The sequence below is a fragment of the Misgurnus anguillicaudatus genome, chromosome 2 (assembly GCF_027580225.2).
Source record: "Misgurnus anguillicaudatus chromosome 2, ASM2758022v2, whole genome shotgun sequence".
NCBI lineage: Eukaryota > Metazoa > Chordata > Actinopteri > Cypriniformes > Cobitidae > Misgurnus > Misgurnus anguillicaudatus.
In genome coordinates, this window is record NC_073338.2 from 825,751 (window position 1) to 843,582 (window position 17,832).

Genomic DNA, 17,832 nt, shown 5'->3' on the forward strand with positions numbered 1-17,832 from the left:
ATCCTAAAAAAGTTATAATCTTAATATTTCAAAAATTCCAGTATTAGAGTCCAGTAGGTTGTTACAGTTAATATACAGTAACAAAAATATGATAATGCATATTAAAAACATGAAGTTATTCATTTGAAAGATTAACTGAACACACGTAGTAGACGTAACACCACTATCTCACATTAAGTGCACTACATTTCTTCAGTCATGCATCTCTTTACAGTAAATACATTACAGCATACTTCATTAAATGTGAGGACAGTGAAATTGTACACTTATCAATCTTATAATGTACTTAAGTTACTCAGGCAGTCAGTGCAGGACATCGCTGGTTTATTTTGGCTTATATAGTTAAGTTATATCAAGTTATATACCAGCTCAGATTAGCTGATAAAGTAGCATCAGTAAATAAAACATTTGTGCTTGCCTTTGAGTTGCAGGATGACCCTCCTGCAATCCCGCTTCACGTTTGTTTTGATTGTAGCATCACAAGTTTAACAAAGGGTCCCTTGACAAAATCAAATGTGATATGCATATGCATCCATATGTCTGCCCTTTATCTCTTCTCAGACAGGCAGCCTTGGGAGATTTTGAACAGCTGTTATCAGGGGCCGTATGTATAAAACATCTCAGAAATGCTCTTAAGAATATGCTTAAGCTATGACTTAAGTGTAAAAAAAATCTTAGTAAGGAGTAGGACCAGTTTGAGAGTAGGAGACGTTTATAAAGAAGCTGAAAGCAACTTTCAGTAAAGTGTAAGACTCATTCTTAAGTGCTGACTTAAGTGCTGCAAACTGAGGACTACCATGATTTCAACCTAAAATGGCCGCCCTTAACCTCTGAATCAGCCAATCGAAAGCCGGCAATGCTATACAGCAGCATGTGACATCATACATTATCAGGAAACATAACATAAGTTTTCACTGCTATGCGGATGATACCCAGCTTTACATCTCGTCACATCCTAGCGAAACCCACCAGTTTGCTAAGCTAACAGACTGCATTAGTGATATTAGGGACTGGATGGCACATAACTTTACTTTTTATGGTAAAACTGAGATACTTATTATTGAACCAAATCACTCCAAACATAATATGTCAGATTACAAGTTGTCCGTAGATACTGGACATTTTATGTGAATGCTTTGTTAAGTTTAGATTTAAATTGATGTGTCTGATACTCAAACATTATTTGGTAAATCATTCCAGAGCTTAGGGGCCAAGTAGGAAAAGGATCTACCACCTTTAGACACTTTTGATATTCTAGGGATAATTAAGTGACCAGAATTTTGTGATCGCAGTTTACGTGATGGATTGTATTCTGATAGTAGTTCTTTAATATACGAGGGTGTAGGCCATTTAAGGCTTTGTAGGTGATTAGTAATATTTTAAATTGTATGCGATATTTAACTGGTAGCCAATGTAAAGATGCCAGAATTGGACTAATGTGGTCATACTTTTTAGATCGAGTAAGCACTCTTGCGGCGGCGTTTTGAACCAGCTGTAGCTTGTTTACCTGATTTGAGTGGCATCCCCCGAGTAACGAGTTACAATAGTCTATTCCAGAGGTCATAAAAGCATGGATAAGCTTCTCTGCGTCAGATGTAGACAGTATATGGCGTATTTTTGAGATATTTCTAAGATGGAAGAATGCTGTGCGGTAGACATTGGAGATATGACTGTCGAAAGATAGATTGCTGTCGAACATTACGCCTAAATTCTTAACCATGGAAGATGGCACCACCGTGCAGCCATCTATGGGCAACTTGTAATCTGACATAAGTATCTCAGTCTTATTGGAGTTTAGCATAAGAAAGTTATGTGCCATCCAGTCCCTAATATCACTAATGCAGTCTGTTAGCTTAGCAAACTGGTGGGTTTCGCTAGGATGTGACGAGATGTAAAGCTGGGTATCATTCGCATAGCAGTGAAAACTTATGTTATGTTTCCTGATAATGTCTCCTAGAGGTAACATATATAACGAGAATAGGATAGGGCCTAGATCTGATCCCTAAGGTACGCCTTATTTAACGGGGGAGTGATATGACTCTTCCTCATTTACATAAACAAAGTGATAGCGATTGGTTAGATACGATCTAAAGCAGGCTAACGCCTGACCACTGATGCCAACATAGTTTACTAGTCTGTTGAGTAAGATTGTGTGATGTATTGTGTCAAAGGCTGCACTAAGGTCTAGTAATATAAGGATTGAGATTTCACCACGATCGGATGTTAATAGGAGGTCATTTGTAACTCTAAGCAGCGCTGTCTCTGTGCTATGGTGGGGCCTGAATCCTGATTGGAACTTTTCATATATATTATTGTTCGCTATGAATGTGCGTAGCTGGCTTGCCACTACTTTTTCTAATATTTTAGAAAGAAAAGGTAGATTTGAGATTGGTCTAAAGTAGGGCTGTCAAAATTAACACGTTAATAACGCGTTAACGCAAATTCATTTTAGCGCAACTAATTTTATTAACGGCGATTAACGCAACGCGCAATTTCTGTTTGACCCTTGGTCCAGCCCATAGTTGAATGAACAGAGACGCAGACAAATGGGATTCTGTCTAAATGATTCAAAGGTTTTCATAGAAATAAGAACATTAACCAAATCGTCTAGCAAATCCAATGCTCTAAATGCTCGTTGGACATCTGAAATGATCTATATTCATACGTCTGAGGTGTAACGTTCCCGTCCTTCTAATGCTTAATCTAATGCAAAGATGCGTCTCAATTCATTTTGGTTTCGCTTTTATGCATGACTTAGAAAATAGACTGCAGGACTTGCTTGATGTTAAAAGAGTCATTAAGAGAGATAAAGTTCGGTACCTGATTATTGTTAAAGAGTTATTAAGAGCGACAAGACTCAAAAGCGATCTCCTCACGCTGACTGACTGACATCTGAAGCGCGTGCACAGAGAGACGGGCGAGTGCGCGACCCGGATATATAGACATCTACAGAAAATTAAAGTTTTACAAATATCTGTTTTGATAAGAATTCACGCAGGTAGGATCTATAATCTGTTATGTCTTAAGGAAATGTTTGGTTAACTGTTGGGTAAAAATATCTGATGTGTAACATTATATTAGATCACAAGAAAAAAAGTTTAACATATATTGATGATGTTTTTGCTTTGTGTGTGCTAAATCTTATAGTTTTATCAGTGATTTTAAGGTATTGATGTGGTAATTTAATGTATAGATGTGGTGATTTTTCTGGTAATTTAACTTTGCTGACTCTTTCAACTTCAAACACGTGTAGTTCTGTCATATCTTGTTATATTCCACCAAATCATGCATTGTTCTATGTTTTAATAGAGAATGTCAAAATATGAACAACTATTTTTTTGAAAATTTGCTAATTTCGACTAAATTTGACAGCACATGTCACAAATGATGCAGCATCAAATAAAAATGGAGAAAGAAAATTCTTCTTAAAGGAAAATGCATATACAAAACAATGGCTTGATGGTTCTGTTAAAGATGTAAACAGGCTGTTGTTAACATACATTTGCATAAAGCATCTATATATGTATATATGATCAGAGTATTAAAAACCTGAAAAGTGTTAAATTAGGGTAAATTTAGAATGGATAAAAATGTGCGATTAATTTGCGATTACTCGCGAGTTAACTCATGAAATCATGCGATTAATCTAGATTAATTTTTTTAATCTATTGACAGCTCTAGTCTAAAGTTATTAAGATCTCCCTGGTCAAGGTTTGGTTTTTTAATGAGCGGTCTAATAACTGCTAGTTTGAAAGCTGTTGGAACGTATCCTAATTCTAGAGATGAGTTAAAGATATTTAGGACCGTGTCTGACACTACATGAAATACCTCTTTTAATAATTTTGTGGGAACGGGGTCTAGTATACAGGACGATGATTTGGATGACGTTACTAGTTTAGAGAGCTCTTTTATTGTAGTAGGTTTAAATGACTCAAGATGTTCATATGGTAATCTAGTGGTAAATGTACTATTGGGTAGAGTGGTGGCTGCTTGCGTAGTTTCTATGTTTTCCCTAATAAACATAATTTTGTTAGTAAAGAAGTTCATGAAGTCGTTACTATTGTGTTGGAGTTTACTATTGGTTTCTGTTTGTTCTTTGTTTCTAGTCAGTTTTGCAACTGTGCTAAAGAGGAAACGAGGGTTGTTATGATTTTCTTTAATAAGCCTACTGAGATAGGTAGACTTTACTGTATACGTTACATTATTAATACGCTTGCTTTACGGTTTAACCTTAGCCGCTATATTCTACTTCTTATATTATCTATTGATTTTCTGTGTTCTCCTCTACATCTAACTTTACATGTAAAGCTGCTTTGCAACAATATAAATATAAAACAATATAAAATTGTAAAATATATCAAATAAATAAAATTGAATGAATCATGAAGACATTAAAATTATATTAGTATTTAGATATTTTAATTTTAATTTGCTTCAAGAAATGTTTAACAATGTTACAAATAAGTACATGCATTTATTTTACACGATTTTGCACCATTTTGATTAAGTTTCAACATGCTAATGCAGTGTTTCCTCTAGGATTTTTTCCAGCTGTGGCAGCAGGGGGCGCCCATGATGATTATAAATGTACATTATTTTTTTAAATGTAGAATATAGGCTACAGTAAACTAACATTTCTTAAAAAAATACGTTTTATAGTTTCGTACGGATCTTTCATTGTAGTTTTATTGTTGTGTGCGCAAGTTCATGCTCATGTTTAGCGTTACAGTTCCCTGTTGCAAAGTTATGCACAGTCCTGTTTGATAATCCGCATCCGCAGTGATTGACAAAACACCCGACCAGTTATCCGACATCAGCAGCAATTTTATTCAACACCTGGCCCGTTTGACATAAAGACCCCGACCCGGTCACACCGCAAATCGCGCAGTTAAATATAAACCTTTAAACGTTCTTCAAACAGAGCTTAAACACAAATAAGCACGGGGCCATTTAAAAACTGCTACCTATCGGAATCGAGTCGAATTTTGGTCTTGGATGTTAGACCCGCAGTTTACTCTTGCCTATTGAGTCCCGACCTGCATCTACAACGCAAATGACACGTTAATATTATTACACCTGTTACATCAAATATCACCCGCGGGTACCCCGACCCTGCTGTCTGAAACAGATGAAACAGTCTCACCTTCTGCCTCAAGTTTTAATTACCAACGTCCTTCTCTTCCCACGGGTATAATGTAATTTTCCTTCCAAACAGATTCGACTATTAATGTCTTTCAGTCCCATATGAGTAGTATTCAGTATTTAGCCCTTTTTTTTGGACAAATATCTTGTCATTTAATGTGAAACTTTGTGAGTGTCGATCTGAAGCACAGCAGATTGACAGCTGAGCGGTCAGCAGTGCGCTGCGTTTATAGCCTATATTCCGAATAACTAATGGCCTGATAACTTGATAATATGAGTACAGTGATTACAAATGAATGTCCGAAAAACTCGTAATATGTTAAATTAAAAGTTTTATTATGTCTTTTCTTGCAGCCCTGCGCTGCGTCGGTGTAGCCTAGTGATGGAAATTTTCGTTCATTTAGGTGACTCGTTCATTTTCAGTTCATTCACCAAAATGATTCGTTCAGACTCGTTCACTGATTCGTTCAGTGACCATTTCTTAATTTTACATAAATACGCCAATAGGTGGCGAAGATGGGTGTCATTATGTGTTATAAGACAATGAAAGACTTGCAAAAACTCATTAGTTTTTAATAAAGCTCAAATTGTGAAATACTAAGCATAATTTTATCAAGCTACAGAATATATTAAGACACACGTACATTTATAGTACATCTAATCTGGATTTGTGGTAAATAAAGACTCCCGTGCATGCCTCCTCTGGTTCAGTCAGTCATCAGATCCTCGTTCACGAATCATATAATTTCGGTCATGTCGTTCAAGACTTCGTTCAGACGCAGATGACTGATTTAAGTTCAGTGAAAGGGTGGATTAAACTATATAGATATATAAAACTATATTAAACAGAAATACCACATTTTTCAGCAGTAATTACCTTGATTATCATTTGTATTAAGGTAAATTGTCCGCCTTAACATGGTTACTATAACTTTACTGAAATAAAACCACATGATTCTTTCACAAGATTGTTTACGTTGCTCTCGCTTTCTATACGATCCCTCTCATTCATCTCATTCATTAGGTGGTAACTTGTACCAGTCATTCAGTTTGTTTAAGAACGCGATCTCTGTCTCTCTCTCTCGTTCGTTCAGACTCAAAACAGCGGCTGCGGCTCGGTCAGTGAAGGGCGCAGTCATTCAGTACGTTGAGCCAATCATATGCTCGGCCACAGCTTACACTCGATTGCCATTGGCTCGTAGTTTTGTCACTCTTTGAAGGCGGAAAGAAAGCCGCGCTTCATTTGTCCGTGCTCCTCAAGAAGGGAGGGAAATTTCAGTGAACGAGAAATATGAGTCAATGGATGGCGTGAACGAGAACGATTCGTTCACCTAAAAGATTCGTTCAAAAAGAACGATTCGTTCATGAACGTAACATCACTAGTGTAGCCCAGGGTTCCACAAATCTTAGCCTGGAGGGCCGGAGCACTACAGAGTTTAGGTCCAACCCTAATCAAACTTACCCACTTGTGATTTTCTAGTAATCATGAAGACCTTGATCAGCTTGCTCAGGTGTGTTTGATCAGGGTTGGATCTAAACTCTGCAGTGCTCCGGCCCTCCAGGGTAAGATTTGGGGAACCTATACGCGCCGGTGAACATCATACGCGTGATAACCTTGCACCTTAAATTACCCTACATTTATTGTCATACAGATAAAAGTAAAACAACATTCGAAACTGTAAATGTTGTGTTTTTATTTGTGTAAATTCACAATAAGGAGAAATCCTTGTGCTTATTTAAAATCATTAAAAACATGACGTGCTTTCTGCTGCTTTGGTTTTAGAGCGCGTCACAAAAAGAACAGAAACTCAAATACTTTTTATTCGTTTTTTCTATCTGATAATTATTTAAGTGTAACATATTTTGTGTATTATTTATTTTATTATTATTTCTCAAAACAGAGACGTAGCCTAATCATCATCTGTTGATTTAAATCCATTGGTGCAGGAAACTAAACCCATGGGGGAAATTATGATATTTTAGGCGATTTATTTATAAATGAGTGAACAACGCGAGGCGAGAAAGGGATTTATTTATTTTTTAAAGACAGACGGTCTGGCAGGGCTCTTTATTTTGCGAGCTGCCGCCGTGGGTTTTGTCTAGAAGGGATACAGCAAATGCCGAAAAGTTTAGGATTAGATTTGGAGGTAGGGTGAAAACAGCGGCTCTGGCTAAATGAGATACAAATACATCCTACAATTGTGTGAAATTTTGTGTTTAGAGTTGGGTTTGGGTGAAGGATTAGAATAAAACAGTGCTCATACGGCAAGATTCCGTTTGCTGTATCCCTTCTATCCACAACCGCAGGCGTGGCGGGGATGTTTTAGGGGTTGCGGGCCGCCACAGTAGAATGTATATAGCGGAAACACTGCTAATGAAATATACAAACATAATACTATTTAAAAAATTAAGATGATGAATCACATCATTTTGATTTCACTCACAAGCTGTTTATAAAGAAAAACCTAAAGTTGGCAAACACTTAGATAAAAAATACTTTGATGATCAAGCCTGAACAAGATGATTAAGTTAAGTTGGATTTCTCCACTAAAACACAAGTGTGATTTTTGCCATCTTTGTCACTTTCACCTTTGACTTACTCACTGCTAACATTGCTAACATTATGTTTTGGGTAAGGGTTTTATACTCTATTAATATCACTTTACATGTTATGGTGTCGCTGCAATCTTGTAGATACTTCACATTTTTTATTGTAGATTTTATTTGCATTTTATGGTATTTTATTTACCTGTCATAAACTGTAAAATGTAAAAGTGGCTCTACTTAAAAACTTACTTCAATTGGTAACAGCTAATATTTACATTTTTTTAACTTTAATTATTTCACTTAAACTGAGAAATTTAAGTTGAAAAAACATTAAATTTTTAGACATTATCAATAATTTTATCCAACTTTAACTTTTTACAGTGTGTATTATTCAAATTTTTATACATTTAAGTATATACCATTGCTGTCTTGATAATCCCATAATAATTCTTGGTACTGAGCAAGCACTTGAATAAGTTTCACTAATATACATATTATACTGTATATTATATTGTGTAATATAATATATATTGTATAAAAAAAACCTATACTCTTTATATTTCATGTTATATTAATTCCTATCTATTGTACTACTTTACTACTGTACTATTTATTATACATTTTCTGCTGTGCAACAATGCAACAATATTTTTTTTAAAGTGCTATAGAAATCCATTTGAATTAAAGTAATTCTAACACATTTTTGTTGTAAAGTGCATGATCCTCCGCCTCTCTGCTGCCCTCTTGTTACTCTTAACTAGGTTAAGAGACCTCTCCAGTTCTCTTAAATAATTTAGGAGCTGAGACCTAGTCTTAACACTTAGGAGAATTTATAAATCAAACTTATTCTTAAGTCTAAGAATAAGAGTAAAATGACGTCATTCTTAGAATTTTGACACACTTAAGACTAAAATTTTACTCTGAGCGGCTTTATATATACGGGCCCAGGGCAATGCTTAATCCAATCAGCATAAGACCTGTTATAGTGGTTCCGAATAGGTAGATATCTTCAATGTCCTCCACGAAAAGAGCCGCCAGACACTCGACCCAACACCTCTCCCACACGTCCATCATATATCCAGCTGCTATTGTTCCAGCAGGGCAGGCAGGTTCCCCCGAACCCAAGCTTCTCGTCGAGAATATGGTGTCAATTGCTTTGAGAGACCAGTTGATCAAATCCATGATGTTTACATTTTCAGTTTGGAGAGCAGTGTGGAGAGAGTCTCTCAAAGTATAAGACAATAGACAATACGAGAGGAGCAAAGCAGGGAAGGTAATGGGAGAAGAGGGAGAGAAAATGTGATTGCCTTCGTTGAGAGCCAAAGCAATATTACACACATTATATACATACTCTATAAGGTTATTGCACATATTATTATTATTGTACAGTGGGAGAACATTTAACTGTTCATGAGGTAAATTGCTTGGGAAAAGAAACTGTTCTTGTGCCTGGTATTCAGTGCTCTGTAGCGTCGACCAGATGGCAAGAGTTTAAAAAGCAGATGGCAGAGGTTGTAAGGGATCCAGAGTGATTTTCTGAGCCCTTTTTCTCACTCTGGATGTGTACAGTTCTTAGAGGGATAGCAGGGGGGCATCAATAATCCTTTAAGCAGTCCGAAATGTCCTTTGTAGGCATTTGATATCTAACCAAACCAGACAGTTATTGAAGTGCACAGAACAGACTCAATGACAGCTGAGAAGAACTCAAAATAGAAAGGGACCCATTTTGCATATAAAATGTATTTATTGCACAGATGCATTTCGGCTTAGCGCCTTCCTCAGTGTGCTTGAGCTGAGTAGAACTGTATGAGCAACTCTTGTGGCAGGTTGAATTTCCTTAGCTGGTGAAGGAAGTACAACCTTTGTTGGGCCTTTTTAACAATAGAGTCAATGTGAGTGTCCCACTTCAGGTCTTGAGACATGGTGGTGCCCAGGAACCTGAATGACTCCACTGCAGTCACAGTGCTGTTCATGATGGAGAGTGAAGGAAGTGCAGAAGGGTTCCACCTGAACTCCACGATCATCTCTACAGTTCTGAGCATGTTAAGCTCTAGATTGTTGTAACTGCACCAGACTGCCATCTCCTTAACTTCCTGTCTGTAAACAGACTCATCACCGTCCTGATGATTGTAGTGTCGTCCTCGAACTTCAGGAGTTTGACAGAGGGGTCTTTAGAAGTGCAATCATTGGTGTACAGGGAGAAGAGTAGTGGGGAAGGACGCAACCCTGGGTTCCCTGGCACCAGTGCTGATAGTGCAGATGTTGGATGTGAATTTTTCAATTCTCACCACCTGTTGCCTATCTGTCAGAAAGCTGGTGATCCACTAAGCTAGGGACAGAGAGTAAGTTTAGTTTAGTTCAGTAAGCAAACTGCAGGGCGTCTAGTAAGGGTCCAGTGATGTCCTTCAGAAAACCAACTTCAACCTCTTAAATGACTCCACAGACGTTAAAGCGACAGGTCTGTAGTCATTAAGTCTATTAATTCTTAATTTCTTTGGGACAGGGATGATGGTGGAGCGTTTAAAGCATGAGGGGACTTTCGCACAGCTCTAGTGATTTATTAAAGATTTGTGTGAAGATCAGCGCAGGTTTTCAGACAGGCTGATGAAACCCCGTCTGGGCCTGGTGCCTTTTTTCTTTTGTTCTTTCTCAAGTCTTGGCGCACACCTTCTTCAGAGAGCTGATGTGCAGGTATGGGGAGAGGGGGGTTGCTGGAGGTGTTAGTGGTTGTGTGGAGAGATGATTCGAGCAGGTGTGGGGTGTTTCAAATCTACAGTAGAACTCATTCAGGTCTTCAGCAAGCTGCAAATTGGCCTTAGTGGTAGGGGGAGGTGTCTTGTAGTTGGAAATTTCTTTCAGACATTCGATACATATGCAGGGTTGTTGGCAGAAAACTGGTGTTCTAGCTTCTTAGCGTAGTTCCTCTTAGCCATTCTAATCTCCTTATTTAGTGTGTTTCTGGCCTGATTGTACAAGACTCTGTCTCCTTTCCTGTAGGCGTCCTCTTTGGCCTGACGAAGATGTCTAAGTTTTGTTGTGAACCATGGCTTGTCATTGTTGAATGTTAGATACATCTTGGTAGGGATGCATATATCATCACAGAAACTGATATTTGAAGTTACAGTCTCAGTGAGCTTGTCCAGATCATTGGCAGCAGCTCAAAGACACTCCAGTCAGTAAGGTCGAAACAGGCTTGTAATGCCTGCTCTGTTTCGTTAGTCCACCTCTTTACTGCAGTCTTGGCAGATTAAAGTTTTTGCCTGCAATTTGGTATAAGATGAACCAGGCAGTTGTCAGAGAGACCCAGAGCAGCTCTGGGGAAAGAGTAATAAGCATTCCTTATTGTGGTGTAGCAGTGATCCAATATATTACTGTCTCTGGTGGGACATGTAACATGCTGTCTGTATTTTGGCAGTTCAGGTATTTGCTTTATTGAAGTCCCCTACAATGATAAGAACAAAAGTATGGGTGTTGTTGTTCCGTGTCTGTGATTAGATGAGCGAGTTTCTGTAAAGCTCATGAGAATGAATAAACAAAACTCCCGCGGTGAGTAGAAAGGTTTACAGTTAATGAAGAGTGCTTCTAGATCTGAACAACACATCCTCTTTAACACTTTAATGTCTGTACACCACCTTTCATTGATATAGAAACATGTCCCTCCGCCATGCGATTTCCCCGTCGATTAACGCACTGTCTGGCATCGTGTCATTTAGCCAGGTTTCCGTGAAACACAGCGCAGTGAACTACGGCACTGTGTAGTAAATGCCGCTCCATCGGAAAGCATGTGATGGTGATTTACTTCTAATTGTCAGAATCCTGCCAGATCCTTGTTTGTTTTTTGATCTAGTTTAGCAAGGCAGGGTTCTGACAGTACATATGTTCTATGTGGGAGATGCGTGGTTTTAGTATTGGTTTATTCTGACCACGCATTTCCCGGGTCTCGTCACTTTTTCCCCGATCCCTTATTTGTGATTATTTTCCAGGTGTATGTCATTTACTTTCTCCCTATTTAAGAGTCCTTGTGTGTGTTGTTCAGTACAGGTTCGTCTGTTGTTCTTTGTGATTCATGCCAGTCGGTGTCTTCAGTTTGTTCCAGTTACCAGTTCCTGTTTAAGTTAAGTGTAGTGTGTTTTGGTTGATGTTTAGCGTTTTGTTTACATGTTATGTTAGTGTAGTTCTGAGTTTTAGTGTTTGATCTGTTTGTTTGCCCCCTCGTGGGTTTTTGTTTTCTGTTTTTTGTTATCAATAAATTATTATAATTTTCCTATCCGTGTCTGCATTTGGGTTCATCCTCTGTTCCAAATCCTGACAGTACGAACCCGTCATCACTGAACCCAGCGGACCGGTATGGATATTAGCCAGTCCACCCAGCGAGCCACCCAGGCCCATTTATTGTTCGGTCTCCGCGAGAAGGGGGCCGACATCAAGACGTTTGCGTTCCAATTTCTCAAAGCAGCGGGGGGTTCCGGATTTAACGAGGCAAAACTTAAGACTGTGTTCAATGGCTGCCTCGACGAACCCCTCAACCTCAGCGAGATGAGGTTGCTGAGACCCCTGGGCTTTCCGGACATGGTCAATTTTCTGTTGAATCGACCTGAGCCCGGGGTCTCAGCCAAAGCCGCTGACCCAGCCCCTTTGCCTCCTGTCCCAAGGGGTCCCATCATGGGGTCAATAAGGCTGGGAAGTTACGTTGCCCCCTCTCCGACCCCAGAAGGCTCTCTCTTACCCGTCTCAACTGGAGCTTTTCATTCTGTCCCGCTTTTTCCCATCATGGAGGATAGGGCCATGGGGGTTGTGGCCCTAAGCGACCCGAGACCCTCCTCTCCTACCCTAGAAAGCTCCACTCCACCTGTCTCCCTCCTTGGAAAACGTGAGAGGAGGGTTTCGTGGGAGTCGCCATCCGAGGGGTCCTCATCTGAGTTTGCTGCTCTCATCACCATGCTCACCTCTCCTGCCACGGCTTCTGCGCCTCGCCCGAGGAGAAAGAAGAAGAGTAAGGGGCTGATGTCACAGCCTTCTCCATCTCTCACTGGGCAACCAGGGCAGCTCCAGCTGTCGGCTCAGCCGGCGGAGCCTCTGCCACAGCCAACACACCCAGAGCCGCCAGAGCAGCCGCCAGCGCACCCAGAGCCGCCAGAGCAGCCGCCAGCGCACCCAGAGCCGCCAGAGGAGCCGCCAGCGCACCCAGAGCCGCCAGAGGAGCCGCCAGCGCACCCAGAGCCGCCAGAGGAGCCGCCAGCGCACCCAGAGCAGCCAGAGGAGCCGCCAGCGCACCCAGAGCAGCCGCCTGCGCAACCCACGCAGCCACGTCCGCCTACGCAACCCACACAGCCACAGCCGCCTACCCAACCCACACAGCCACAGCCGCCTGCGCAACCCACGCAGCCGCCTGCGCAACCCACGCAGCCACAGCCGCCTGCGCAACCCACACAGCCACAGCCGCCTGCGCAACCCACGCAGCCACAGCCGCCTGCGCAACCCACGAAGTTTAGTGTTTTGTTTATGTTATGTTAGTGTAGTTCTGAGTTTTAGTGTTTGATCTGTTTGTTTGCCCCCTCGTGGGTTTTTGTTTTCTGTTTTTTGTTATCAATAAATTATTATCATTTTCCTATCCGTGTCTGCGTTTGGGTTCATCCTCTGTTCCAAATCCTGACACTAATCACAGAACTAGCTTCACTGACGAGATGCGCAATGACAATCACATAAAAATTATTCCACATCCCTACCTTTCACATATAATTCCTTTCCATTGGGATTTTATTGTTCACACAAACAAAACACTGAACAGGCAGCTACCAAGACAATAACAACACAAAGACAACACAGAGATCGATACTTCCAGCATAGGGGCGCCACCCCAGCAAGTCACGGGGTGACATCGCTTCACATTCTCTATATGGTAAAATACACGGTTACAACAATAAATATGGTTGATTTACCATATAGATACATGACTTTTAATTTGCACTTACTGACATTCCTTCTGAGTGCCCATGGAGCCATCAGTACAGTAAAAGAACTTTCCTTTAAAGAGCTGCACAGCGATGACGGCGAAGATAAACATAAACAGCTTGTATACTATGAGAATGTTAAAGACATTCTTCAGTGATGTCACCACACAATCAAATACAGCCTGCAAACAAACAGAAAAGATGAAGTCTTTAACATGCATTATACACAACATTTCAGTGAACGTTAACAACTGATACAGTACAGGGGCCGTATGTATAAAACATCTCTAAATGCTCTTAAGAATAGTCTTAAGCTATGACTTAAGTGTCAAAAAATTCTTAGTAAGGAGTAGGACCAGTCTGAGAATAGAAGACGTTTATAAAGAAGCTGAAAGCAACTTTCAGTAAAGTGTAAGACTCATTCTTAAGTGCTGACTTAAGTGCCTCAAACTAAGATCTACAATGATTTCAACCTAAAATGGCCGCCTTTAACCTCTGAATCAGCCAATAGAAAGCTGGCAATGTTATACAGTCACAGCAGCATGTGACACCATACATTTATAAATCATGAACACATTCAAATTATATTAGTATTTAAATATTTTAATTTAAATTTGCTTCACGAAATGTTTAACAATATTACAAATAAGTACATGCATTTATTTTACAAAATTTTGCACCATTTTGCTTAAGTTTCAACATGTTAATGAAATAGATAAACGTAATACTATTTAAAAAATTAAGTTAATGAATCACATCATTTGATTTCACTCACAAGCTGTTTATAAAAAAGACTAAAGTTTGCAAACACTTAGATAAAAAATACTTTGATGATCAAGCCTGAAAAAGATGATCAAGTTAAGTTGGATTTCTCCACTTAAACACAATTGTAATTTTTGCCATCTTTGTCACTTTCACCTTTGGCTTGCTCACTGCTAACATTATGTTTTGGGTCAGGGTTTTATACTCAGGGTATTAATATCACTGTATATCACATGTAATGGTGTTACTGCAAGCTTGTAACTTTTTTGGGTTAATAATGCTATAGTAGATTTTATTTACCTCTCATAAACTGTAATACGTACAAACGGCTATACTTAAAAAACTTCAATTGGTAACACCTAATATTTAAAATGTTTTAACTTTAATTATTTCACTTAAATTGTATAAAAATTTAGGCCTAAAAAATATGATGGTTTATCAACTTAAATTTTCTCATTTTAAGTATGCTGTCTTGATAATCCCATAAAAAATCTTGGTACTGTGCAAGCACTTGAATAAGTTTCACTAATATACATCTTATACTGTATATTATATTGTGTAATATAATTTACATTGTATAAAAACCCTATACTCTTTATATTTCATAATGTTATATTAATTCCTGTCTACTGTCTATATACTACTGACATGTATTTATTGTACATTTTCTGCTCTGCAACAATGCAACATTTTTTTTTCAAAAGTACTATAAAAATACATTATTAAGAGACCTCTCCAGCTATCTTAAATAATTTAGGAGCTAAGACCTAGTCTTAACACTTAGGAGGCTTTATAAATCAAGCTTATTCTTAAGTGTAGGATTAAGAGTAAAAGGACGTCATTCTTAAAATTTTGAAACAGTTAAGACTAAAATTTTACTCTGAGCGGCTTTATAAATACGGGCCCAGGTGTAATTTATTTGTTTATTTTGTTATATCTCTTCCAACTAGACTTTTTCTTACATTGCCCAATGAATCAGCAATCTCCAATACATGAATATGTAATACCTTTACTTTGCCGTAATCACTTATTTTGAATTTCACAGAGTAACCAGCACAACCTTAAGCTTCTTTTAAGGTATCATGGAGAGGAGATGTACCAATTTCATCACAAGGTGACCGGGGTTCCTCAAGGATCACTGTTTGGACCACTCATATTAACATACTTGGCCGTAACATCCAACATCACAGCACATTTTGTTCCATTCAACTACGCTCAACAACCATAACATCAACCAGAACAGTCAGAAACCTTGGTATGGATTTTGATGACCCGCTGACCTTTCCAGATCTCAAAGACATATGTGCATGCTTTACAACTCCTTGTTCAGGCCCTTGTAATTTCTAGAATGGACTATTGTATTGCTATTGCTGTACTAGCTGGTCTTCTAACATAAGCTTTTAAACTATTACAAATGATTTAGAATGTAGCAGCATAATCTAAATGTTGTGGAAACTTTTATTAACTTAAATATAAACTGTAAAGAAAGAGCAAGCACCTTGAGTTTTGGAAGTCTTTTGATGGTCTTGAGAGGACGCAGGACTCTGAGAACTCGTAAAGACTTAATGGTCTTGATATCTCGGCCTTTGTTGTTTCTGTAATTAACAAAACTCATATAAATCTGATGTGAAAGTGACAAAACACCCATACTGGCTCTTAAACATAAATCTATTTATGGCTAAAAATAGTGACTGGATGACTTAGATTTTAGTTAATGAAGTTAATGCAAACGTCAGTATATTAATACACAGATACATACAAAAATAAATGTGCAGTGGCAATATAATGTGTACAACAAACAAACAAAACAAACAAACAATATGACAAATGAGAAGCGTCTGCCGTTACCCCAATAAGTTCCTGGCAGGCACAGAAACATAGTCCAAAACAATAACAGAGAAAAAAGCATTAAAAAAATATAACTTATGGGCATCTCAAGAAGTCTACAAAATGTCTAAATGTAAAGCATATACAAAACAATGCCTATTTTGTGCCATGAATGAGGCCCCAATTATTTATTGTAAACTAAACTCTAATTATCAAAATATGTCTGCATGCGAGTAAATATACAAATCACAATTCAAATATGAAATACTTACGTCAGAGCAAAAGCAATTAAAGCTCCAATCACAACAATAAAGTCTAGAATGTTCCATAAGTCCCAGAAATATGATCCTTCGTGAAGAATAAGACCCAGGTCAATCATCTGTAAAAGTACAAAAATTTATCAAACTGCTAAAATTGCTCACAACAAATAATTTAATGAGAATCAGAAAAAGTAATAAGAAATGAAGTAACAAAGCACATACCTTTATAATCATTTCGAATGTAAACACACCGGTGAAAACGTAATCAAAATAACGTAGAATCTGCAAATATAATGCAATTAAACCTTAGGTTGAATCACACAAAACAGATGTCAAAATATCTATCCGCACTTTTGGACAATATAAATTACTGTATCAGTAATGATGTCGCGTGAAAGAGCAAATATGTTAAGATGAATGTGTTTACTTTGTTTCTTTCAGAGTTGGCACACACTGGATCTTCAGCAGCCAGCGCAATGCTACTGGCCACAATCACCAGAAGAATGGTCATCTCAAAGTACCGCAGGGTCACCACATAGTGGCAGATCCTCCTAATACTTCAGTTCCAGAAAGAAAAAGTTGAATTTCGATGTTAGATTTAAACTGTTGATATCATGTGGCATGCACAAATACAAGACAATATTCTCCAATAAATACATTCCAATAACATACACTACTGTCCAAAAGTTTAGGATCACTAGATCAAAACGTTTTCTTTAAAAACTGCTTAATCCGGTGTGTGCCTAAATGTTTACAAAATTATAATTGTGCACATTTTATGTTTAACACATTTTACTTGTTCCACATAGTTCACAAAGCATTTCAGTATGATCCAGATATGACAAGAATGCTCGGTTTTTCACACAGCATTCATCACGTGGGATCACATAGCTTCCGCTACTTTTATAGAATTTTAAAGAATTCAATTTGCTCATAGCACTTCTGATGTTATTTGTTTTGCTCAACATGACCTTGGTTACCATCAGACTGAATTGTAATCTCTTCCGCAGGTGAATGATGACAGAATTTTCTAATTATCCCTTTAAAGGCAAGATTTACAAACAGCTTCTGCTAGCACAAATGCCTCTTCTGCCATTAAAAAAAACTACTGTCAGGATTTACTAAATAGACACAGTGAAAAATTAGCACTGGAAAGGTTGTTTTTGCGAGTGATCCCATAAACGTTAATTTTCCCTGCTCTTGGTAGATTGTTTTGGTCATTATGGAAATGACATTTTTGTGCATTGTGTTCATTAACATGTGCCTTGTAGAAGTGGGTATTAAAGAATTACATTTACTTCATTAAATTTACTTGAGTACATTTTTTGGGGTAACTACTACTT

At 38.3% G+C, this 17,832-nt stretch overlaps 2 protein-coding genes across 2 annotated transcripts in view; one reads left to right on the forward strand and one right to left on the reverse strand.

The window, feature by feature from the left end:
• Positions 1-17,832, reverse strand: part of cacna1eb (calcium channel, voltage-dependent, R type, alpha 1E subunit b) — a 372,975-nt gene that overhangs the window by 68,035 nt on the left and 287,108 nt on the right. Inside the window, exons 23-27 of the mRNA XM_073871730.1 lie at positions 16,917-17,046; positions 16,712-16,771; positions 16,502-16,608; positions 15,901-15,997; positions 13,662-13,822 (exon numbers count right to left, since the gene is read on the reverse strand). Of these exons, the coding sequence (XP_073727831.1) occupies positions 13,662-13,822; positions 15,901-15,997; positions 16,502-16,608; positions 16,712-16,771; positions 16,917-17,046 (555 nt within the window). The remainder of the gene's footprint in view (positions 1-13,661; positions 13,823-15,900; positions 15,998-16,501; positions 16,609-16,711; positions 16,772-16,916; positions 17,047-17,832) is intronic.
• On the forward strand, positions 6,763-13,203 carry LOC141351503 (uncharacterized). Its single transcript, XM_073858456.1, has one exon. The coding sequence runs from the start codon at positions 12,037-12,039 to the stop codon at positions 13,201-13,203; it is 1,167 nt and encodes a 388-aa protein (XP_073714557.1). The 5' UTR covers positions 6,763-12,036.